The sequence below is a fragment of the Trichechus manatus genome, unplaced genomic scaffold, assembly GCF_000243295.1.
Source record: "Trichechus manatus latirostris isolate Lorelei unplaced genomic scaffold, TriManLat1.0 scaffold00045, whole genome shotgun sequence".
NCBI lineage: Eukaryota > Metazoa > Chordata > Mammalia > Sirenia > Trichechidae > Trichechus > Trichechus manatus.
The window spans coordinates 3,130,114-3,156,523 of record NW_004443981.1 but is presented as its reverse complement, the minus strand read 5'-3'; the positions used below and the strand labels follow the sequence as shown (position 1 = coordinate 3,156,523).

At 49.9% G+C, this 26,410-nt stretch overlaps 1 protein-coding gene across 1 annotated transcript in view; it reads left to right on the top strand.

The window, feature by feature from the left end:
- Positions 1 to 9,200, top strand: part of TTC7B (tetratricopeptide repeat domain 7B) — a 271,431-nt gene extending 262,231 nt beyond the window's left edge. The window contains exon 19 of the mRNA XM_023731656.1: positions 8,286 to 9,200. Coding sequence (XP_023587424.1) covers positions 8,286 to 8,507 — 222 coding nt within the window. The 3' untranslated portion in view covers positions 8,508 to 9,200. The remainder of the gene's footprint in view (positions 1 to 8,285) is intronic.
- The last annotated feature ends 17,210 nt before the right edge of the window (positions 9,201 to 26,410 follow it).

Below are 26,410 nucleotides of genomic sequence, written 5' to 3'. Positions count from 1 at the left end.
TTTAATCCCTTTGGTTGCAGTTTGGTGCATCACCAAGATCTTATTTGTACAAAACACCTGATTACAATAATTACAAGCTTGGGAACTGACGGCATGGGTGTCTGAAGGAGGGCCTGATATACCACCTCAGTGATTCCCCTCCCCTCGGAAGGCCAGCCCAGCTGGTTGCTCACCCACAGTGGTTCCAGGGGCACCCAGTGGGGCAAGGTAGCAGCCCTGGCACCTCCTGTCCCGGAGAGGGGGAGGGCCTGGGGTTAGAGCTTGGATCGCATAAGCTCAGGCCTCAGCTCGGCCACGTCCTTGCCAGGGGTCTCCGGCAGGTTTTTGTCTCCATAAAACGTGATCCACAGCAGCCACAGCAGCACAGCTCATGGAGGGGCAGAGGGTTAGACGAGGTCCTGCCTGCCAGGGGCGTCGCCCAAGCCTGGCACATCATAACCGCTCAGCTTGCATTAGTGACTGTCACTGGGCCCTGAGCACTTGGCAAGCAGACCTGCGTCTTGTCTGTATCCCCTGCACGTGGCTGGGATCCGAGCAGTCACTCATTGGGTTTTTGTTTATTTGGGTATGGGAGGGTGGGGATGGGTAGAAAGAAATATGTCAGTCATGGCAACCTCTGCTTCTGCAAGTCTCAGGGCTGGACAGGAGCCATGTACCTATGGGTATGGGGGCGGGGGATCCAATAGGACTTTGAGCAGATGGGCCAGAGCTGGACAGGAGGGGCCCAGGCCAGGTCTGACTGTGGTTGGGGATGCTTTGGGGGGGCTTGGGCTGCACCCCACAGAAACGCATGGGCCAACAGCCTGGCGGCACCAAGAGGGCTATACTGGGAGAAGGTTGGAAAGCAGAAAGGGTCCAGCTGGTAGTGAGAACAGTGACATGCTGGCTTCAGTCTTTGGAGAGGAGAGAAAGCAGGGCTTGTAGGACTGAAGGGATGCCAGGGTTCTAGTGCCGAAGAGCACATCAAGGCCAGGGCCCAGCCCACCTGTCCAACCTTCCCACAATGCTGGCTCCAAGCAATGGCCCAGGCCCCCGCCAGAGCCTGTTCTGGCTGATCCCATCGTGTGACTGATGTCTGAGCTGCTCTTGGCACACAGAGCACTGGGGAGAAGCCTGTTTCTCATTCCCTTGCCAAGCTGGAGCTGGCAGCCCCTGGCAAGCCTGTCCTGTCTCCCTGCACAGCACCAGCTTAGGAATGAATTCTACTAAACAGACTTCTCTGGAAACGTCAAGGTCGTCTGTAAATGGCAGCCTGTTCCCACACTAGGAATATAAGTCCAGATAGATGGGCTGGAAATTTCCAAGCCCACAAGAACCGTAGAACTCTAGAGAACCCCAAAGGCTCTTAGCTGCTCGGTGCTGAGGGTGGTGGTCAGGTGAGGCCGTCAGGGCTGGTTCTCTGCAGGGGGTTAGGGGCTGGTACATTTGTCCCCTGCCATATACCCTGGAGCTTCCGCTTTCTGAATGAAGTCCCTAGCAAAGGGGCTGGTGGGTTCGGCCCTACTGTAGCAGGGTGAAGACAGGTCATTGCTGCTGAGAGCCATGACCTCTAGTTCTCTGCTGGCCCATGGCCCTGGCCCTCCTGGGCTTTCACATCTCATCAGTCCACTTTCTGGCCACCAGGACACCCCAGTGCTTTGGCACCTGCAGCCTCAAGATCACAGCCAACACGTGGGCTGCCCAGTCCGGGAGTGAGCGTGCAGGCTGCCCCCAAGCAGCAGGCTTGAGCCAGAGGAAAGCTGTGCCTTGAGAGTAGCATGTTCCCAGTCGTCGCCATGGGGATGTGGTTGGAGAAGTTGAAGGGAAGGCAGAGCATGGCAGATGCCCATTTGCTGTTGCTCGGATGTAACTGGGTCAATACCTGAGTCCACTGGGGCGGGGGGATAGCCTAACAGAGTTTCCTCTAGCTGGGCCCCTTACAGTGAGAGTGGACGTGGGAGAAAGAACCAAGGTTTTGCATCAGGCAGACCTGGGCTCGCCTGCAGCTCCATCCTCATTGGCCCTGGGACCTCAGGCAAGCACTTGGACCTTCTGAACTTGTCTCCTTGTCTCTAAAGTGATGACGGTATGAAATGAACGAGTGAAAGTGCCCGCACAGTGCCTGGTAGGGAGGAACGCCGCATTTAGAGGGAGAAACCAGCACAGGGCTCATGCTTCAGTAGCAGAGCCTGTTGTTAGCTGCTGTCAGGTAGACTCATGGTGACTTTATGTACAGCAGAATGGAATGTTGCCTGGTCGTGCGTCATCCTCACAATCAGCAGCATGTCTGAAGCCATCACTGAGGCTGTGGTGCTATGCCAGTCCATTTCACTGAGGGTCCCCCCTGCCCTCCTTGGCCCTCTACTTCACCAAACCCCTAGTGACTAATCCCTCCTGATGACATGTCTGAAACAAGCAAGTCAGATAATGTTCGGTTGTGATACAGAAGGTTTTCATTGGCCAACTTTTGTAAGGAGATTGCCAGGCCTTTCTTTCTAATCTTTCTTAGTCTGGAAGGTCCACTGAAACCTCCTATCATGAGTGACCCTGCTGGTATTCGAAATACTGGTAGCATAAGTATCCAGCATCATAGCAACACACAAGCCACCAAAGAACAAGAAACTGACAGTCGGGTGGTGGAGCAGAGCCTAGTGGGACTTAAGTTATATTCCTCACCTGCAGCCACGTAACCAAGGACGCCCCTTTCTGTCTTACCAGGTGGTTTTTCCCTCATCACTCTTTTACCAAACACCTGCAGCATGTGCCCCTCTGCCTGGTGGAGCCCCTCTGGGAAACGGATCTGTCTGATATTTTAATGCACTGAGAAAATCACGCTCTGAAGGAATATGCCAGGGCCCCTTTTGAAAGGCAGTGGATCTTTTCATGCCATTGCTCACTGCCCCTCCCACCCTCCCTTCTCTTTTGGTTACTGTCTCAGTTATCTAGTGCTGCTATAACAAATACCAGAAGTGCATGGCTTTAACAAACATAAATTTATTCTCTCACAGTCTAGGAGGCTAGAAGTCCAAATTTAGGGCACCAGCTCTGGGGAAGGCTTTCTCTGTTAGTTCTAGGGAAAAGTCCTTGTCATCAATCTTCCCCTGGTCTAGGAGTTTCTCAGCACAGGGACCCCAGGTCCAAAGGACACATTCGCCTCCTGGTTCTTCATTCTTGCTGGTACAAGATCCCTCTGTCTCCCTGCTTGCTTCTCTCTTTTATATCTTGAAAGAGATTGACTCAAGATACAACGTAATCTTGTAGATTGAGTCCTGCATCATTAACATAACTGCCTCAGTCCTGCCTCATTAACATTACAGAGGTAGGATTTACAACACATGGGGTAATCACATCAGATCACAAAATGGTGGACAACACAATCCTGGAAATCATGGCCTAGCCAAGTTGACACACATTTTCGGGAGATACAGTTCAATCCATAACAGTTACATAGGAATGTTCTAAAGTGAACTCAAGGTGATAACCTCCCGTAGAAGAAAAGGGACAGAGACCTCACATCCTGTTGACTGCAGCCTGGGAAGGTGGCCCCCTATCCGCTCCGTCTGACCTTGGAGGTTGGGAAGTGAGGATGTGGAGTTAGCAGATTTTGTCTAAAGGAGGCCCAGAGTGGGAAGAGCACCATGCTAGGGGATGGGTTTGATCATTTACCACCTACACATCTACCGTGGACCCCACGCCCAAAGGATTTCAGGCAGCCTTAGAGTTAGGACATGTGGTTCTAGCCTTAGCCCCGCAGTAGCTAGCTGTACGCCTGTGGGCAAGAGACTCAGCATCTAGGAGCCTCAGTTTACTCACCTGCAAAATGGGGGTAGGGACACCTACCACATGGGGATAGTTCTCTACCACATAACAGGTGCCCCCCGGCTGTGGGCTCTTCCTCCACGGCAGGCAGTAAAAGTAGGTCTCCTACTCAGGCGCACATGTGTCGTGGCCGTGCCCAGTGTGAAGTTGCTTTGGGTGTCCCCAGATGAATTAAATGAGCAAACTCATAAGCACTGAGAACAGTGCCTGGCGTGTCATAAGCACTATGAAAGTGCTTGCTGTTATTAGCACTGTTACTCATCCTGTCAGGAAGCCAGGGTCCATGGCTGACGGTTTGCCCTCTCGGCACTCAGCTCCCTCACCCCTCATGGAGGAGTGGACAGAGTGAGCTCTGGGGGAGGCAGCTGTGAGGAGCAAACGCTGTGGAGACAGGAAGTGGTCTTCCATAGTGGCTGCGCAGGTAAACAGGGCTGGGCGACTTCTGCTGGTGGCCCCTGGGAACCCCGACCCTGACCTGCCTTGGGAAGGCGCCAGAACCCAGCAGTTCACACCAGAGTCTGAGGAGAGCCAATTTCGGAAGCAAAGGTGAAACCCTAATTGCGAGCTCTGACTTCCAGCCACCTCTCACTGTAAAGCTTCAAGGAGGGAGACCACACTCCCATCTGGCCCGGCCTCCACCCCTTTCTCACTCCCCCAGCCCCAGCCCAGGACCTGGCTCCCCAGCACACATTCACACAGGTGTCTGTCCCGGCCCTGCCCTCAGACGTGTGGCCACTCCAAGACCTTTCTGGCAGATCCAAGCTGGGCCTGTTCGTAACCAGGGACCCCGCGTGGTCACCGGTAACACATGTTTAGGTGTTAGTAACAGGGGACACAGGGGGCTTCCTTCCGGTTTTCCTCCCACAGTGGCTAGAGCTGACCTGAAGCCTACTGTGCCCTCCGCCAGTGTTGGGTGGCCCTTTGTCTGAGGTAGCCCCCTCCTCTTCCTCCAAGACCAGAAAAGATCCCTAAACCACCTCTCCCTTCCCAAAGCTGGGGTGGAGCACAGAGTGCCAACCCCTCTGCTTCTCCCCCCACCCCCACCCCAAGAGCTCACCACTCTGCCCGATGGCCATGGGTTTCTGTGGCCAGGTCGTCCCCCACCCCCAGAGCTCACTACTCTGAGAGCCATGGATCTCTGTGACTGGGTTTCCCCCCACCCCCCAGAGCTCACCACTCTGCTTGAGGGCCATGGGTCTCTGTGGCCAGGTCCTCCCCCACCCCAAGAGCTCACCACTCTGGCTGAGGGCCATGGGTTTCTGTGGCCAGGTCCTCCCCGACCCCAAGAACTCACCACTCTGCCTGAGGGCTGTGGGTCTCCTTAGCTGTGTCCCCTATGGGACCACGAGCTCTGCTCAGTCGGCATTACAGCTCCAGTGGCTGCTCAGTGGATGCTGGTGACTCTTGGGAGTCAGGCCACTTTTCAGGCCCTCAGATGCTGCCTCCAGGGCCCCACTCCCTGGGGAGAGGTCACCCAAGCAGGAGCCAGCCTGGACACTGGCTGCTGAAGGCACTTTCTGCATCCCTCACAGAGCTACCATTGGGCAGTCATCCCGGAGTGTGCCCAGCCTGTCTACAGCCTGGGCAGGCATGTTCATGCAACTGCGCTCGCTGGTTCTGCCCCCAGGCTCCCAGTGCCACCCAGCTGCCCCTTGCCTGTTGGTGAAGTCGGGCCTGAGAACAAGCTGGGGATGCCTCATTGGTGACGGGCACAAGCCACATAAAGAAAATGCAAGGGTTTGTTGGGTAATGGACAAGGAGATTTGAACAGCTGGTAGCCATGTCACATTCCTGGGTGGGGACTAAACATTGTTAGATGTCCAGCTTCCCATGTGTATTTAGAGATTTAATGCAGTTACAATTCAACTCCCAAAGGGAATGAACAAAATGATTTTAAAATTTATCTGTAATAGTAGAGGGCAGGATCATCAGAGATACACTAAAAGCAACGAGCAGTGAGGAAAGGCTCTAATCCCACTGTGAAAACATGATTTGGAGTAACAAATTAAAACAGTGTGGCATTGATGCAAAGTTAGGTGTTGTGGCTCACAGGAAAATTGTCAAAAGCCCCAAAATAGACCGTTTCGTGTCATAATTCACTCTGGCAAAGGAAGCACCTTATGGGGGGTTGGGGGGATGAGCTAGCTTGTGTCTAGCAAAGTAGAAGAAATGCATTTAGATTTGTATCATCTGCCAAGGTAAAGTAGTTAGCTACTTAAAAAAAAGACAAATCACAATAAATAGAACTGAACATTTGTCAGTTCTTTGAAAGGATAACTTTCTAAGCTTTGAAGTGACAAAAAAAAAAAAATCACCAAAGACCAACGAATTCAATTTTAAAAACGAAAAACTTTGGTTCAAAGAAAATTTCAAACATCAAAGAACAGGCTAGAAAAGCATGAAAATCTTTTTGTGTACCAACAAAAGCATCAAGGCTGAAATAAACATGCCGCTAACAGTGCAAAGCCACCACTCCCCAGGAGGAAGAAGATAGGTGGTAACAAATGTATGGGAAACATTTTATTTTTTGTTGTTGTCAAAAGTACACGTAGCAAAACATAAACCAATTCAATAATGTCTGCATGTATAATTCGGGGACATTGATTACATTCTTCAAGTTGTGCAGCCTTTCTCACCCTCCTTTTCCGAATTGTTCCTCCCCCATGAACATAAACTCACTGTCCCCCAAGCTTCCTATCTGACCTTTCGGGTTGCTGTTACCAATTTGAATTGTGGTGTTGGCAAAGAATATTGAATATACCATGGACTGCCAAGAGAATGAACAAATCTGTCTTGGAATGCTCCTTAGAAGGAAGGATGGCAAGACTACCATCTTCTATACTTTGGACATGTTGTCAGGAGGGATCAGTCCCTGGAGAAGGACATCGTGCTTGGTAAAGTACAGGGTCAGCGAAAAAGAGGAAGACCGTCAACGAGACGGACTGACAAAGTGGCTGCAACAATGGGCTCAGGCATAACAACGATTTTGAGGATGGTGCAGGACTGGGCAGTGTTTCATTCTGTGGTGCAGAGGATTGCTATGAGTCGGAACCGACTTGACAGCACCTAACAACAATAACAACAAGATAGTTCTTCACAAGAGCACAATGGTCAAGGCAAAGGTTCTTTACTAAATAAGCTAGCTTATTTGGTTTAAAGAAGAATTCAGGGATATTTTTTGGTTTAAGGTTTAAAGATTATCTCAGGGCAGCAATTTCATAGGTTTATCCAGCCTCCGTGGCTCCAGAAAGTCTGGATTCCATAAGAATTTGGAATTCTATTCCACGTGTTTCTGTATGGGAAACATTTAACCTCAATTGTTATCAGATTCAGGTTTCCAGAAAGAGGAGGGGGGTGCATTTTGGACATTTCTCACTTAAGAAATTAGCAAAAATTAAGAGTGATGATAGTAAGGGGAGGGGGCAGATGGCCACCGGTGCTCTTGATGGCGATAAAAAATGATACGACCCTTTGGGGATATAATTTGCAAAATGTTTGGAGAATACTAAAGAGTCCTATCCTCTGACACCACTTGGGGGAAGTTTGCCCTCAAGGAAGGATGTGTAAATAGTTGTCGCACTGGTTCCACTAAGTCCCCAGCAGGGCCACTGTGAGGAGTCTGCAGGTCTTTGAGCCCTCCCCCATAGTTCTACACCCAGAGCAGTTCCTTTTTGTCTGTTTTATTCACAGTATTTGTGGGGGTTCTGAGTAAGATTCTATTTAACCAAAGGTTTCCAGGGCTATAAAAGTATTTGAAATCTACTGATCTAAGGGAACGAAGAGGCAATATCCAGAAAGACGGTCATCGCAGCGCAGTTTACTGGCTACAACCTCAGTGTACCATGAGGGGAGTGACTGAGTAAATGAGTACATCCATTGAATGAAGTGTACACAGAAGATCAGTTCTGGAGACGCGTAACTTAGGAACATGGTTATGATGGGATATTTGGGGAGCGACACATACACACTGATTAAAATTCTGTAAAGTGACAGCTGCATCTGGGGCCAAGCAGGGGAAAATGAGATCAGGGGCTTGGTTAGGGAAGGGGGACGGCGGGCAGTTTTTAAAAATCTGGTACAATCATTATATGATTGCCATAACGGACATTTCTTTAGATTTAAAAAACAAAGGGGGGGGGTGGCCAAGGGGTATGGTTCCATGCAGGCAGGCATCAGCTGATACCAGCCAGGATGGCTGTGCAGGTGACCCTTCCGATTGGTTGATTCCTGGTTAAGCAATAGGATGAACCATGTGAAACTGCCATTTTTATGGTTCAAAAATGGTTGAATGCCGGCAACTTCATATGGTTCAAGTGACTATTTTGACTGTTACCCCCAAGTGCAGGAAGTATTTGAGAACTGACTACATGCCCAGCACAATGGGGGATACGTTCCTACCTCCCAGGAACTTGCTAGAAACTCAAGGACAAATAGGAGCGCAGAGCTCTTAGGGTCTCTCTGACAGTCTGTCTCTCCAATGCCTGCAGGCTCTGATCCTTCACCAGCTGGGCCGCTACAGTCTAGCAGAGAAGATCCTCCGGGACGCAGTCCAGGTGAACTCAACAGCCCACGAGGTCTGGAACGGGCTGGGCGAGGTCCTCCAAGCCCAGGGTAACGACACAGCAGCCACCGAGTGCTTCCTGACGGCCCTGGAGCTGGAGGCCAGCAGCCCGGCCGTGCCCTTCACCATCATCCCCCGCGTGCTCTGAGCCCCTCCGGGGGCGCCAGGGATGTCTGATTGCCCCCAGGGGGTGACTGACACAGAGCACTGAGGCCATAGATGAATGTTCGATTGACCACAATGAACTAACCAAACTACCCCCGAATCCCCACTCTCTCCACATGCATTTCTGTCCATATCATTTCAGCCCAATGATAGTTTTGAACCTCCTGACATTGTTCCAAATGGATTATGTGCCATATTTTGTTAGTTGACATCTGAGTTTTAAGTAAAATGATTATGGAATTAATCAGCCAATGTAGAAGAATATATTCGAAGTTAAAATGCAGTGGCAGAACAGATTATTTTTATCAGAGCTGTAAAGAAAAACCTCTCTCCTCACCATCACTGCTGCCCCTCCCCTGGCCCAGAAACCAAATGTGAATCTTCCGTTTCCCACCTCAGTACTAGTCTGAACCAGGAGCCAGCTGACAATTTCTTAGTTTTGTTGTCAATAATTGTACCATGTGATGAATCCCTGCCCTCACTTAGAACAAAGCCTGAGTCCAAGAATATTTATATTTTACCAATATATGCCTGTTACAAGAGAAGGAAATATGAGTTATTTAAGTTTAACTTTTTTATGTGAATTCAGAGTTTATTTATCGATGGAAATATGTACAAAGAAGCTTCAAATGGGATATTTACCGACATTCCTTATACACGACAGACACTTGGCTAAATGGGAAGATGATGTTAATAATAAAATGATTTTTAAATGGACCCCTGGCCAGTGTCGTTTGTAAAAGCCCACAGAGCTGATAGGTTATGGCTGAGTGCGTGGGGTAGGGAACTGTCTGCACCCCGGGCTCTGGAGGGTCAGCCCTGGGCCCCAGGAGGCCAGCCCAGCAGAGTGGGGGTCCCCATGCTGTGTGGTCCCAATGGGAGCAGCTTTAGGAACAAACCATGGGCTTGGGCCTGGCTCCCTTGCTCCCTACCCAGCAAGCTCCTTAATGCCCTCCAAGCTTCTCTCGCCTCATAATTTGAGGTTGATCTCGTGGTAGGCATGCGTTTCCTGTCTCCCCTGCATCCAGGCCTCATTTTTGCAGTGACTATTGATTGTAGTTTTGGATTTCACCATTCCAGGCTCTCCCCAGGTTGACTGGATGAGGCTTTAGGAGTGGAGCACGTGACTCAGGCCTGGCCAGTCAGCATGCGGCATTCACGGGCTACGGATGGTCAGGAATGAGCATGTGACCTGAGCCGGGCCAATCGGGTGGGAGCTGCAGGGAGAGCCTCCCTCTGCCCTGCTGGACTGAGAGATGGTGTGGCTAAAACAGCGGCTGTCATCCTGCTATGGTGAGTGGAGGTGGACAGGTGTTGGGGGCCAGGTGTGAACAGAGCGGACAGCAAAGACCAAGAACTAGGGAGAAACTGAGGCCTCTACGAGCCCCGAGAGCTGCCTGGCTGTGCAGCTGCGAGGAGCCCCATCTTGCCAGAACTCATGGAAATATGGAGGACCTGAACTCTGATCAAGGAGCCCTGGTTGCGCAGTGGTTAAAGCACTTGGCTGCTAACCAAAAGGTGGGGGATTGGAACCTACCAGCCGCTCCTTGGGAGAAAGCTGTGGCAGTCTGCTTCCGTAAAGATTTACAGCCTAGGAAACCCTATGGGGCCGTTCTACTCTGTCCTGTAGGGTTGCTGAGTCGGAGTCAGCTCGACAGCAGTGGGTGGTGGTGGTGAATTCTGATCTTAGACACCCTAAAATCTAGAGCTCCTCTCCCACATTGGGGGGGTGGGGGCGGGAGAGGGGACAGCAGGCAGAAGCCTGCTGTGGGCGGAGCAGGTAGGCACCCCACCTTCTTGGTATCAATACTCCCAGGCAGCATTTGGAATCCACAACCCGAGACCCTGGCAGGAAAGGGCAGGGTCCTCGTGGTGGGGGCAGCTTGCCAAGCTGGAAGGTCAGGATTCAGCCCTGCCGTCCTGGGCAGGAGTGCAGGAAGAGGCTCACCAGATCAGGACTGGGCAGGCGAGGGGGCAGCGTCCAGGGCCAGTAGTCCAGGAGAGGTACCAGCCACAGCTCCAGGCCCAGCCTGTGCCGGGCCCCGCCCTGGAACAATCCTCACGGCAGCCCGTGCAGGTGCTGCTGGTGGCGCCTGTTTGCCTCCCAGCCCTCAGGAGACCCACCCCTCCCCTCTCTCCGTCCACATGGCTCCCGGGGGGCTGCACTGCCTGGGGTCCCCAGTGTGCACACATGGGCCCAGCCTTGTAAGTCAGAGCCCTGCAGCCCCCTAACTTCGGTGATGTGTTCAAGTTTGGGCGTGTGACCCAAGCTTGGCCAGTGAGACCCCCCTCTGAGACTTGGGCTATGGAAATTCTAGAAAGAAGCCTCTTTCTGCTGAGTTTGATGTCCCAATAGGATGCCAGGCTGGGGCCCTGGTGGCATCTGGCTCTGTGGGGGCAGGCAGCCTGAGAATGATGCCAACTCCAAAGAAAGGGGAGTGAGTAGATGGGGGAGATACAGGGCCTGGGGTCGCTGCTTGAGCACTGGGGACCAAGACGTTTCCATTGCGTGAGCCAATACATTGCCCTGCTTTGCTTAGAGCCAGCAGGGTGGGTTTCTGTCACAACTGAAAGGGGCCTGATGGCACAGGTAAGTGATGCTGTCCCCATTGCTTCCCAAGTGGGACTCTCCCTAAGCAGCTCGGTCCTCCCTGATGCCCCCCACCCCCGGCCAGCCCCACTCAGCCTTTCAGTAAATCATGTCATTTCCACCCACAAATCACACCTCACCTCTCTCCACCCGCACCCCAGCACCCTGGTCCCCGCCCCTCTACCTCTGGCTGGACCACGGCAGTGTTCTCCCTGCTTCTGTCCCTGTCCCCCTTCAGTCCACTCTCTGCACGGTCCTGAAAGCCACCAGTTGCCATCAACACCGACTCCTGGGAACCCCACATGTGTCAGAGTAGAATTGTGCTCCATAGGGTTTTCAGTGGCTGGGTTTTTGCAAGTCTATCACCAGGCTTTTCTTCTGAGGTGCTTCTGGGTGGACTCAAACCTCCAACCTTTCGGTTAGCAGCTCAGCACATTTGCACCACCCAGGGACTCCACCACAACCTGGGGGCCTTAAAACAACATGGAGTTATTGTCTTACAGTTTTGGAGGTCAGAAGTCTAAAATCCAGGCGTTGGCAGGGCTGCTTTCCTTCTGGGGGCTCCGAGGGGAATCTGTCTCCTTGTCTTTTCCGGTTTCTGGAGGCTGTCCTCATTCCTTGGTTGGCCCATGGCCCCACATCACATCGTCCTTTCTCCCTCTGCTTCTGTTGTCACGTCGTCTTCTGCCTTCTGACCTCTCGCCTTTCTCTTATAAAGACCCTGTGATTGCACTGAGCCCACCCTGATATCCAGGATAATCTCCCCATCTCCAGATCCTTAACTTAATCACATCAGCAAAATTCCTTTTGCTGTGTGCTGTGAAAATCAAACCAACTCATTATCGTTGCTGTTCCCCTCTGTTCTGACACCAGCTGCACACACAGCACTTCTTCCTCTGACCTTAGCCACCCGGAGCGAGGTCAGACCTCACAAGTTAAAGGGCACAGTTTTGTTTTTTTTTATCGTGCTTTAAATGAAAGTTTATGGTTCAAGTTAGTTTCTCATACAAAACTTTATACACACACTGCTATGTGACCCTAGTTGCACTCCCCATGCTGTGACAGCACACTCCTCCTTTCCACCCCGGATTTCTCGTGTCCGTTCAACCAGCTGCTGTCCCTTTCTGCTCTCATCTCGCCTCCGGACAGGAGCTGCCCATTTAGACTCATGTATCTACTTGAGCTAAGAAGCACGCTCTTCACGAATATCATTTTATATCTTACAGTCTAGTCTAATCTTTGAAGAGTTGGCTTTGGGAATGGTTTTAGTTTTGGGCTAACAGAGAGTCTGGGTGCCATGTCTTCTGGGGTCCTTCCAGTCTCAGTCAGACCGTTAATAAAGGGCACAGTTTTTAAGACTGCCAAGTCTACCCAAGATCCCAGGTGCCAGCCCAAAGCTTGGCACACCCTCATTTCTAACCTGCTGACTACAAACTCTGAGCTTCTCTCTACCCCCTCAGGATACCATCCATAAGCTCAGGGATCCCCAGCACCCCACCCCCTCACCCCCGCTTCCGATCTTCTGGCTCCCACTACCCCCTCGGATTCAGTAATCCACTAGAATGACTCACGGAACTCGCAGAAAACTCTATACTTCCAGTTTTCTTATAACAAAAAGGATACAAATGAAGAGATCCATAGGGCAAGGTCTGGGAGGGTTCCCAGGATGGAGATTCCATGTCCCAAAGAGGGACATGCTATCCTCCCACATGCATAGATGTCTTTCACCAACCAGGAAGCCCAGGGAGCTTCTGTGTCCAGAGCTTTTATTGGGGTCTCATTATGTAATTCAAACTCCAGCCCACTGCCTCTGAGGTCAGTCAATATCACCAGGCTGATATCACCTATGGGTCTTTCTGGCCTGGCCAGCCTCCACCCAAGAGTCACCTCATTAGCATAACCTGTTAGGTTAGATGTGGTCTGGAGCCCTCATCAAAGACTCGATTACTGGGGAAATTCCAGGATTTTAGAGGTTATTGCTCTGGAACCAAAGATAAAAGCCAAGTTCTTTGGATAAACTTAATTGGAAACTCTACAGGCCACCCCCTGGCCTTTAACCATTGTTGTTGTTAGGTGCCATTAAGTCAGTTTCAACTCATAGTGACCCTAGGTACAACAGAACAAAACACTGCCTGGTCCTGCGCCATCCTTACAGTCATTGCTGTGTTTGACCCCATTGCTGCAGCCACTGTGTCAATCCATCTTGTTAAGCATCTTCCTTTTTTTCACCAACTCTTTACCAAGTATGATGTCCTTCTCCAAGACTGGTCCCTCCTGATAACATGTCCCTCCTGATAACAAGTACGTGAGATGAAGTCTCGCCATCCTCGCTTCTAAGGCATTCTGGCTGTACTTCTTCCAAGACAGATTTGTTCGTTCTTCTGGCAGTCAGCGCTATAATCAATATTCTTCATCAGCACCGTAATTCAAATGCATCAATTCTTCTTCAGTCTTCCTTATTCATTGTCCAGCTTTCCCATGCATATGAGGCAATTGAAAATACCATGGCTTGTGTCAGGCGTACCTTAGTCCTCAAAGTGACATCTTGCTTTTGAACACCTTAAACAGGTCTTTTGCAGCAGATTTGCCCAATGGAATAAGTCAGTTGATTTCTTCCATGTGTGTCGATTGTGGGTCCAAGTAAAATGAAATCCTTGACAACTTCAATCTTTTCTCCGTTTATCATGATGTTCCTTACTGGTCCAGTTGTGACGATTTTTGCTTTCTTTATGTTGGGGTGTAATCCATACTGAAGGCTGTAGTCTTTGATCTTCATCAGTAAGTGCTTCAAGTCCTCGTCACTTTAAGCAAGCAAGGTTGTGTTATCTGCATATCGCAGGTTGTTAATGAGTCTTCCTCCAATCCTGATGCCCTGTTCTTCTTCATATAGTCCAGTTTCTCGGATTATTTGCTCAGCATACAGATTAAACAAGTATAGTGAAAGGATACAACCCTGAAACACATCTTTCCTGACTTTAAACCACGTAGTATCCCCTTGTTCTGTTCGAACGACTGCCTCTTGGCCTATGAACATGCCTGATATTTGGAAGGTTCCTCTCTTTACCGCCCTTAATTCACCGCTATTTGTATGATTATCTAGATCCAGTTCTGAGCATTAACTCAGTTTCCCTATACATTTGACTATCAGGAGCAGTATTATGGAGCCCTGGTGGGGTAATGGTTAAGAGCTTGGTTGCTAACCAAAAGGTTAGCAGTTTGAATCCACCAGCCGCTCCTTGGAAACCCTATGGGGCAGTTCTACTCTGTCCTATAGGGTTGTTAACAATTAGATGGCAAAGGGTTTTGGTTTTTATCAGTATTATAATCTTAACAATGTCAGTGCTATACCAATCAGTTGTAAGCATTTAGTCTGGCCTGATCAGCCCCACCCATAATACATAATAAAACCAAACTAAACCCGTTGCCATTGAGTAGATTCTGACACATAGTGACCCTATAGGACAGAGTAGAACTGCCCCATAGGGTTTCCTAGGTTGTAATCTTTATGAAAGCAGACTGCCACAACTTCCTCCTGCAGAGCGGCTGGTGGGTTCGAACTGCCGACTTTTGGTTAGTAGCACCTTAACCACTGTGCCACCACCCGGGGTCCTGTAATACATAATCATAATACATGTAGGTACAGGCTTAATCCCATCAGTTGCTGCATTTCTGTATCTTCCCTATCTAGTTGTAGCAACCATTAACACTTTACCAGCAGGTTTTCGTTTTACAGTACTAGGTAGGGTAAGTGTTCCCCAGTCCGACATAATATCTATTCCCATAAAACATTCGGGTAAAATAGATACAACCACTTCACACAAACCATGTTTAGACATTCCAGTTTTCATATAAACTATCACCTTAATCCCACTGACCCTTGCATTTCTGTATCTTCTCAATCTAACTGTAGCCCCATAAGGGCTTCACCAACAGGTTTTGGAATCACAGTGCATGGGGCTCCCCTGTCAAAGAGTCCCAGAAACTTCTCCAGCCCCTGACCACTTTACCCATTCATGTCTGTAGGGCCATGGGTTCCCAGCAGGGGTTGAGCCAAGGGACAGGCCCCTCCTCAATCTCTATCTTGAACTGCTAGGCTTTTGCCCCAGGTGATTCTAGTCAGGCCACTTGTTGTCATTCCAGCCTTCCAGCCTTTTAAATTCCTCCACACTGAGATGAATGGCGCCGACTTGTTGCATTGGCTAGTCAGAGGCTGGACGTTCTGCCCAGGCCAGGTGAGCCTCGTGTCCCCTGTCCCCAGCAGGCCAAGTGGCTGTCCAGCAGGGCAGGTGACCATGAGCATCTGTAGGGACAGGACAGGGAGGCCCCATAGCCACTCACGCCCACCTGTCACCTCTCAGGCCTGTTCCTTCTCCCCTCCCTCTTGTGGCTTGGCTCCCTCTTCATCTCCTCATCTCATCTTGTCCTTCTCTTGCTGCCGCCTCTCAGGACAGCGGTGCTCGCTGCCCAGTTCCCGGGTTGCCAATCCCATGTATTGTTATAACTAGACCCTCTGGCCTTGTGCAGGTGGCCACCCTGGGGAGCGGCGTCCCCTGAGGGGCTGCCCTGCTTCTCCCTGCACCTCCCTCCCTGCCTGCCTCTTTCCCTTCTGCCTGTCACTGACCTCAAACCCCTGAGACCTTGCTCAGCCTGGTCTGAGGGGAGACTGGAGCTCAGGCGGCCAACCCCCAGAGCTGCCCCGCCCAGGAGGCCGACCCCCCCCCAGAGCTGCCCCGCCCAGGAGGTCGACCCCCCCAGAGCTGCCCTGCCCAAGAGGCCGACCCCTAGAATTGCGCCACCCACAAGGCCTCTCGGGGTTGACCCCCAGAACTGCCCCGCCCATAAAGCCTTCTTCCCACTCTCAGGTCCCTCGTTTCCTGCGGCTCCCGCCCACACAAGGCCGGAAGGACCAGGAAAAGGACATCCTGCGAACATCTCAGGCATGGCGCTTCGGAAGGAAGGGCCTGGGAGCCAGGCTGAGGCCCCCTTCTCAAGACCATGGCCTGGGGGGTGATCCTGCCCAAGTCACTGTCCCTCTCTGGGCCTCAGGGTCAGAAGCGGACAGTCACCCCTGCCCAGCCTGCCTTCGGGCTGAGACGTGAGTCAGCAGGCAGCTGTCAGGGGTTTTGTGGTGGGCCAGGCAGGGGACACCAGGGCCACCACCCCACAGGGCCATCTCCAGGCCTCAGGTGGGACCCTCCCGGAGCTCACGCTGAGCAGGACTGGGCTGTAGGGAGGCGGCAGGAGGCCGTGGGTACCGACTGCAGGTCTGCCTGGAGCGAGAAGCTCCAACGCCACCTGTGGTGCGTCTGGCCCCCAAGGCTCTCTGGACCTCCCCCATCTTCTGTTTGGCCCCTGGCCCCCGAGGACAGTAGGGTTTCCTGATGACCGCTGGGCTATGGTCACACAGATCTGGCTAGAATCCCAGCCCTGCCTTGTCACATCCCCTCTGATGGAAGAGGGACCGCCATCTCCTGGTCTCTAAAACGGGGTAATAACGTTCTCCCAACAGGCATGTCCTCTCAATGGGCTGTGGGCTATATTAACGGAGATAAATGTAGGCCCCAGAGGTGCATAGTCAATGATCTCTTCGCTTCCTTTCTTGGAGCAGGGCAAGGGGTGAGAGGCCCCTGGGACATGCTGAGGGGCCCCTGGAGTGGGGGGGGGGGCGGCGCTCGCAGTGGTTCCTGCTGTGCATGGAGGAGGAGGTGAAGGGGCTGCACTGGCCACAGGCCCTGACCACAGAGCCAGGTCAGGCAGGGGTGCAGCTGCGGGCCTCCCTGACCACCACCTCCCCTGGCCTTTGTCTCCCCAGCCCCAGGGGGTCTTTCTCAGGCTGGGGAGGGACGTGAGGCTCATCCCTGCTATGGGAAGGCTCCCTTCTGCAGCTGTCTCAGGCTGCAGAGCCACCCGGGCTGGAGATGAATCTTCTCCTGGCTTCCCACTCTCTGAGGAGCCTTAGCAAGTCACTAGTCTTCTCTGAGCCTCAGCTTCCTCATCTATCGTATGGGGAGAAGAAGTTGCAGGAAGATTCAGTGAGACTGTATAAACACAAGCACAGAGCTTGTGCTCAATAAATAGTGGCTGCTTTATTTGTTATTTTTACTACCGATGCGGTTTTAATCTTTCTCAGGCTAGAGCTAAGCCTTCCTGTCTTAGTCATCTAGTGCTGCTATAAGAGAATTACCGCAGTAGATGGCTTTAACAAACAGAAGTTTATTCTCTCACAGTCTAGGAAGCTAGAAGTCCAAATTCAGAGCACCAGCTCCTGGGGAAGGATTTTTCTGCTGTGTGAGCTCTGGGGGAAAAGCCTTGTCATCAATCTTCCCCTGGTCTAGGAGCTTCTCAATGCAGGGACCCTGGGTCCAAAGCACACACTCCACTCCTGGCACTTTGTTCTTGGTGGCATGAGGTTCCTGTCCTCTCTGTTCAGTTCTCTTTTTTTATATCTCAAAAGAGATTGACTCAAAATACAACCTAATCCTGTAGATTCAGTCCTGTCTCATTAACGTAACTACCTGTAATCCTGCCTCATTAACATCATAGAGGTTAGGATTTACAACACTTAGGATAATCATATGAGATCACAAAATGTTGGACAACCACACAATACTGGGAATCACAGCCTAGCCAAGTTGACACACATTTTGGGGGGACGCAATTCAATGCATAACATTTCCCCTCCCATGCAGCACCACACGGGTTCTTCCCCCCAAGGCTGTGGCAGGGAAGAAGATGACCTGGCCTGAGCATCATCCCCACCCCAGCCTTGCCATCCTTCAGGAAGGTACAGCTACTGGGAAGACGTTGTTGTTGGTAGCTGCCGCTGAGTCAGCCCCTAACTCATGGCCATCCCATGTACAATGGAACAAAACGTTGGCCAGTTCTGCACCACACAATTAGTTACAGATCAGACCGTTGTGATCTAGAGGATTTTCATTGGCTGATTTTCAGAAATAGATCACCAGGCCTTTCTTCCTAGTCCATCTTAGGCTGGAAGCTCTGCTGAAACCTGTTCAGCATCATAGCAACACACAAGCTCCACTGACAGACAGGTAGTGGCTATGCATGAGGTGCATTGGCCGGGAATCGAACCTGGGTCTCCTGCGTGGAAAGACAGAATTCTACCAGTGAACCACCACCGCCCCCCACTGAGAACAAACACCTCCCCAAATCTACCCGGAGGCTTTCTGGGCACTCGGCCCAGTGTGAAGCCCCCCTGGCCCAGCAGCAGCTAGGCCTGCGTTGGTTCAGCCACCACATATTGAACACTTAACACAGCCAGACATGTTCCGCGCATAACACTGAGCAAGACATGCAGGGCCCTGGACTTGGGAGCTCACTTCAAGTTGGGGATAAGGGAGACAGACAGGACACAAAGATGTAAACAAGTAAGGTAATTACTGGATAGTTGGATCTGCTGGGAGCAAGTTTAAGTGGGTGGCCGGGGGACACTCTGTGAGGCAGTGACATTGAGTGACAAGAATTCACCCACCTTCTAAAAGCTTGCAAGCAGCCTTCCAAGGCACAGCAATTGATCTATTCACGTGGAGCAACAGAGGAAGAAGGAGAGTCAGGAATAGGAAGAGGAAATGGAACATGTGGCTAATTGCCTCCATGAAAGTGCCTCCTTTGCCATGAAACCAGAAGAACTGGATGGTGCCCGCTACCATTACTGAACATTTTGATCAATGATTCTACAGAAGAATTCTGACCAAAAAGGGGAAAATGCAGAACAGAGTTTAAAATTTTCACGGACTCCAGACTTTCTGGGGCCATGGACACTGGATGAACCCCTGAAACTATTGCCCTGAGATAATCTTTAAACCTTAAACCAAAAATATCCCCTGAAATCTTCTTAAAACCAAATAGTTTAGCTTAACTAGTAAAGAATGTCTGCCTTGAGCATTGTGCTCTTTCGAGATCTATCTATATGGGATCAAACTGACAACAGCAACTAGAAAGATTAGATAGGAACCTTAGGGAGCAGTGAGTTTATGTTAACGGGGGAAGAACAACTCAGAAAAGGAGGATGAGAATAGTTGCATAACCTGAAGAATGTAATCAATTGTCACTGAATTGTACACGTAGAAGCTTGAATTAGTGAATGTTTTTGCTGTGTATATTCTGAACAACAACAACAAAATAAATAAAATTTTAAAAAAGGCACCCTCCAGTGGGAAGATATGGGACTCTGGAGCTCTCTGCCTCAAAGAGGGATGAAGAACAGACATATTGAGTGCAAAACTTGTCCACAAATCTTGTGGTGCTGCCATTTTGTTTTAGATGACTGGGCCCACCCAGTTTGCAAAAGGGCAGCAAGGATCTGACCACATGAGAGAAAAAAGCATTCTCTAAGCTGAAAATACAAAGTCCTCTCAAAAGTTTTCTTTTAAAACATAGTTGTTCAAAGATAACTAAGTTAATTTTTTCAAATATTTTTATTTGTCTGATGGCTTTAAAAACAAAATTAAATAAGGAACCTGGTAGAGCTAAAAAAAAAAAAAAAAAACCAATGAATTTTCACTGCAGTGCTTTCAAATTCTCTGACTCACCTTTATAAAGGCATTTTATAAACTTCACTTCATTGCTTTTAAAATCTTGAATCAGGGTATTCACTTGCTCAGCTACCTTTTTTATTTAAACAACAAGCAACTTTTTCTTTTTTTGTGTGATTATAGAATACATACTCACTGTATTAGTTTCCTATTGCTGCTGTAACAAATTACCACAAACTTTATCATTTTAATGTTCTGGAGACAGGAGTTCAACACAGGTATTATGGGGCTAAAATCAAGATGTTGGCATCACTGCTTTCTGTCTGGAGGCTGGGGTGGCGGTGCGGAATCTGTTCCTTGCCTTTTCCAGCTTCTAGAGGCCGCCTGCATTCCATGACTCATGACCCCTTCCATCTTCAAAGTCATCAGTTGCATTACTCTGCTCCTGTCATCACATCTCCTTCTATCACTCTGACCCGCCTGCCTCCCTCTTACAAGGACTGTTGTTGTGTGTCTTGGAGTAGATTCCAACTTATAGTGACCCTATGGAACAGAGTAGAACTGCCCCATACGGTTTCCTAGGCTGTAATCTTTATGGGAGCAGATCACCAGGTATTTTCTCCCACGGAGCTGCTGGTAACAGAAAGGTTGGCATTTGAACCCACCTAGCTGCTCTGTGGGGTCTTCTATGACTTGAAGGCACCTAACAACAACATAGTTAGCACACCCTCAAACCCTCTGCGGCTGGGCTGATGGGAGATATAGTTGCTGAGCAGTTCACACCTGGCTTTAGGCAGTGGACTTCTGATTAGAATCTTTAAGATGCTAACTAACCAGCCCTGGAGTATGTATTCCTGATTAACCAAAAAACTGTTGCCATTGGGGTCGATTCCAACTCATGGCTACCCATGTATCACAGAGTAGAACTGCACCATAGGGTTTTCTTGGCTATAATCTTTAGGAGATCACCAGGCCTTTCTTTCTCACTGCCACTGGGTGGGTCCAAACCACCAATCTTTAGGTTAGTAGGCCAGTGCCGACTGTTTGCACCACCTAGGGACAACGTATTCCTGATTGTTGTTGTTGGTAGGTGCTGTCGAGTCGGTTCAAACTCATAGTGACCCTGTGTACAACAGAACTAAAACACTGCCTGGTCCTGCGCCATCCTCACAATCATTGCTATGTTTGAGCCCATTGTTGCAGCCACTGTGCCAATCCATCTTGTTGAGGGCCTTTCTCTTTTTCGATGACCTTCTACTTTACCAAGCATGATGTCCTTCTCCAGGGACTGGTCCCTTCTGATAACATGTCCATAATACATGACATGAAGTCTCACCATCCTTGCTTCTAAGAAGAATTCTGGCTGTACTTCTTTCAAGACAGATTTGTTTGTTCTTCTGGCAGTCCACAGTATATTCGATATTCTTCACCAGTACCACAATCTAAACGATCAAGTCTTCTTTGCTCTTCCTTATTTGTTGTCCAGCTTTTGCGTGTATATGAGGTGATTGAAAATACCACGGCTTGAGTCAGGCGCGCCTTAGTTCTGATTAGAGTTCTTCGAATAGTAACTAGCCACCTCTAGATGTACATTAAAACTAACACACGTCTGTTGCACTGTCTTTGCTGAAGTCTATTAAAGACAATAAAAAAGTAGATTTAGTTATTATCCTCATTTTATAGATGGAGAAACCGAGGCTCATAGTGATGAGGCGACTTGCCGAAGAGCAGAACCTGTGTCCATCCAGGGTCCATCTGACTCCAGAGCCATGTTCTCAGCCTCCCCACAGAACAGTAGCAAAGGCCAGTAACATGCTTAATTCCCTTGATAAGTATTAACGAATTGCTCTACAACTTTACATTCTCACCAGCAAGACGCCTTTTTACAAGGACTCCAGGTCCTAACTAACCACTTGGAAGGTCATCTGTAGCCAGCCCAAATCTGGCTTCTTCCAGCCAGTCCTGTCCATCAAGACTGAAGGAGGAGGCGGGAGCTGTTGGGTGGGCAGACTGGAGGGCATTCAAGGCTCATAGCAGTGGAGTGTGGGGTTGTGTGCCACTTGGCATCACCCTTTCTTGCTTCCCCAGGTAACTGGGAAGCAGCCAGCTGTCCCAGGTGGCTGCCTGCCTTGTCCACAGACAGAAACCTTATCACATAGGGAACTCCTTATCATTCATTCAGGGGATGTCAACCGATAAATATCTAGCGCGCATTCACTATGGGACGGAACACCCTTCCAGATTTCTGCCCTGGTCTAGTGCCCTGGGGTCATTTTCCTTCTGACTGTGGCTTGATTACAGGTGAGTCATCCCCCTCTCTGAGTCTCAGTTTCCTCATCTGTAAGAAAAGGCTTGACTAAGTGACCTCTCATGGTTAGTACTTTCACAACTATGATTTTGCCAAATTTAAGATTATTGGGATACCTCCCAGAGCTGTGAGTCGGGATCAACTAGATGGCAATGAGTTTGGGTGTTTGGTTTTCTTCCAGAGAGACTGTGCTAGGGTCGGGGATTAGGTGGAATAATAAGTGTGAAGTGCCTGACATAAAAGATGCTCAAATAAAAGTGAGGCCTGGGAATGAATCCCCTCACCCACGTCAGACTATTGCCCTAAAAGAATCTTTAAAACTTAAACCAAAAATATTCCCTGAAATCTTCTTAAAACCAAACAATAGTTTAACTAGTAAAGAACATTTGCCTTGAGCACTGTGCTTCAAGATCTATCTATATGGGATCAAACTGACAAAGTAACTAGAAAAATTAGATAGGAGCCTTAGGAGGCAGTGAGTTTATGTTAATGAGGGAGGAACAACTCAGAAAAGGAGGGGGAGAACGGCTGCACAACTTGAAGAATGTGATCAACGTCACTGAAGTGGACCTGTAGAAACTTGAATTGGTGAATGTTTTTGCTGCGTGTATTCTCGACAACAACAACAAAACAAAATAAATTGTTTTTTTTTTTAAAAAAAAGTGAAGCCCAGGAGCTTAACCCCTTGAGTGTGGGCTGGATTTAGTGACTCGCATTCAAAGAGAAGAGGATGGAAAGGGGAAAACATTAACGTTGCTGTGGAGAAAGCCGGCAGACACTGCTTTACCCAAGGGGTCAAGGCTAGCATCACCAGTGATGAGTCCTGTTGATAGCATGTGCCCTGGACATGATGTAATGAGCGGGTACATCACCTCCCCACACACAGACCCTCGATCCAGTCAGGAGAAAACAGCAGACAAACCCAAACTGAGGGAGCTCGTACAAAACACCTGACCTGCACGACTCAAAATTGGTCATGCAGAACAAGGAAAGACTGGGGAGATATCACAGACCAGAAGAGCGCAAGGAGATGTGACGACTAACTGTAATATGGCATCCTGGATGGGATCCTGGAACAGAAAAGGAACGTTAGTGTGTAAACTGAGAACACTGAATAAAGTCTGGAGTTTAGTTAATAGTAATGTACCCATGCTGGCTCCTTAGTTGTGACAAATATACTACGGTAATGAAAGATGTTAACAGTAGTGTGTTAACAGTAGGGTGAAAATGGGTGAGGGGTATGTGGGGGCTGTCTGTATTATCTTTGTAACTTTTCAGTAAATCTAAAATTATTCCAAAATAAAAAGGTTATTAAAAAAAAAAAAAAAAGCTCATGAAAAGATGTTCAACATCATTAGCGGTCAGGGAAATGCATATTACAACTGTAAGACAATAACAAATGCTGATGAGGATGTGGAGAAACTTGGGAATGTAAAATGGTGCAGGCACTCTGGAAAACAGTCTGGCAGTTTCTTAAAAAGTTAAACATAGGGTTATGCAACAACTCCACTCCTAGGTATTTGCTCAAAAGAAGAGGAAATGTATGTCCATACAGAGACTTGTACATGCATGTTCATAACAGCTTTACTTGTAATAGCCAAAAACTGCAAACAACCCAAATGCCCATCAACTGATGAATGGATAAACAAATGGTGGCTTATCCATATAACAGGGTACTCCTTACAATAAAAAGGAATGAACTACTGATTCACGCAACAGCAAGGATGAATCTCAAAATAATTACGATGAGTTAAAGAAGCCCGTCAAAAAAGAGTACACTGTGTGATTCTATTTATATAAAACTCTAGAAATGTTTGCACTAATCTATAGTGACAGAAAGAAGGTCATGGGTTGCCTTGGGATGGAGGTGGGGAGCGGTGGGAGGAGGGATTACCAAGAGGCACAAGGAAACTTTTAGGAGTGATGGATATGTTCACTGTATTGATTATGGTGATAGTTGTATTCATATGTTAAAACTTATCAAATTGCAGACTTTAAATATTTGCAGTTCATTATAGGCCAATTGTACCTCAATAAAACCAATTGCCACGGAGTCGATTCCGATGACCCCCATGTATTTCAGAGTAGAACTGCTCTGCTCTCCATAGAGTTTTCAATGGCTGTGACCTTTTGGAAGCAAATCACCAGGCTTTTCTTCCAAGGCACCTCTAGATGGTTGGAACCACCAAACCTTTGGGTTAGTAGCTGAGTACTTGACGATGTGCACCACCCAGGAACTCTGCGTACCTCAGTAAAGTTGTTTGTTTTTAAGTGGGGGATGGGACAGCCTGGCCTCAGTCTTCCTGCCTGTTACATGGGGTGATGCCTGCAGCCTCTGAGAGCTCTGGCTGAGGAGGGGGCCGAGGTGAGCCCTGCCTCTGGCCAGAAGCCCTGAGCTCCTGCCAGAGGGGATGTGGGGCCGCTCCTGGGGAACAACCAGCTGGGAGAGCGCGCTCAGTCCTTCTCATTCCTCTTCCTCCAGCCTCCCCTGGAAAAAAAAACACAAACACAACGCCACACGATGCTACATGTACTTCGGGGATTTTTCGACACAATGGTCTAAAAATAGCTGGGCCTCCGCAGCCCGATTCCTTTTTAGGAAGGGTTTCGGCAGCCCATCCCTCCCGGCGGCCTGCTCAGGAAGTGGAGGCTGGCCTGGCCGGACTAGGGCAGGGGCCATGGGCCATGGGCCGGGGCCACGGGGGCCTTCCCTTGCTCAGGCCAGGCCCACCTCCCTGGCTCCCGCCTCACCGAGACCCAGGCTGCCAGGAGCTCTCTCGGGAGCAGGTGGTGGCCTTCTCATCCTCAACATCACTTTTTCTGGGCACCGAGCCCCTGGGCGGGGTCCACAGCCCCAGTGGCATTTCAGCCACACTGCTACTGTATGACCTTGGTGGGGGCCCTGTGTGGTTTTTCTGTGCCTCAGTTTCCCCCATATGGGAAGCAGTGCTCTCTACTAACTTGCCTTGGCTCCCTCCCCCCCACCCTCTGGGGCTGGGGCTGTGTACAGGCCTTTAAAACTGTAAAGGGCTGTGCCCCATATAGGGCATGTTGAAGTTATTGATGGAATTAACCCAGTCCGGCTGAGGGGAGAGGTTGAGAGGGGCCAGCCTCCCGACTGAGTCTCCGCCCTAAATCTGGTGAAGCACCCTGGTATCCTGGGTTCCTCTGACACTTTCCTGTCCCTCCCAGGCCCAGGGACCCCCACAGGGCTTTGCTCAGGCCTGGCCTCAGGACTAGGTCCTGAGGCTTAGCATGAGGCCTAGGAGCAGCCAGCTCAGGCCCGCTCCTTTCCTACCCTCTGCCTCAGCACCCCATCCTCACCCCGTCCCCAGCCCTACGGGAAGATAGCAGATGGTGGGGGAGGGGAGGCACTAAAGGCCAAGTCTCCCACCTGGCCTCCTTTTTTCTAGGGAGAATGGTGGTTCTGGGTAGCCGAACAGAGTCCCAGTCAGCTCCACAAACCGCGTCACACTGACTGCGGCCCTGGACAGTCCCGACCGTGAGTGGGAGCGAAAGCTCATTATCTGACCACCTACTGTGTGCCCAGCACTCTTCTGAGCCTGAAGGCCGAGTTTTCATCTCTGAGAGGCTGTGGTCCAAAAAAGAAAAATCTAGCTACTCAAAGTGATTTCAAAATGACTCAGAGCCTTGCCTTTCTCGAAAACTGCAAGGGAGCTTCAAACACACAGCCTGTGGCCATGCTTCCACACCTCCCCTTCCTCTCCAACCCTCTTCCCCCACAGCCGCAGCTGCTCCAAGGCGGCCCAAGTCCTCCCAGCCTCCCTCCCGTCCTCACGTGGAGCATCCTCTCTGGAGCCCTCCTCTTTACGAAGAAGAAGCTGTGAACATGGCCCATGGGAGTGACCCAGCTCACAAAAGCTGTCTCCTGCGACTGTCTCAATAACCCTTCAGCCCCAATTATAGATGCCAAGGCAAGTGGTGTGATGTAAGGGAGGACACACATCTAAGAAGCATGAAATGGTGAGTCCATCCCAGTCTGTTTCGTGCTAAAACCCGAACCCTTTCTTTCCTCCAGAAACACACATTGCATCTTTGATAGGCACTAGACACAAGTTGGCTGTCCCTAGATGTAAGATGGTGGGTTCTTAGACGCAAGATGGCAGTCCCTCGACACAAGCTGGTGGTCCCTAGACACAAGCTGGTGGTCCCTAGATGCAAGATGGTGGTCCCTAGGCACAAGATGGCGGTCCCAAGCCTGCTCCATGGAGTTTTCAAGGCTATGAACTTTCGGAAGCAGGTCACCAGGCCTGTCTTTCAAGGCACCTCTAGGTGAGTTTGAACTGCCAACCTTAACCATTTGGACCACCCACCTGGGGTGACCATGAGTCAGAATCGACTCCACAGCAAGTAACAACAACAGGGACAAGATAGGAGTCCTTGGGTGGTGCAAACGATTAATGTGCTTGGCTGCTAACCAAAAAGTTGGAGATTTAAGTCCACCCAGATGTGCCTTGGAAAAAAGGCCTGGT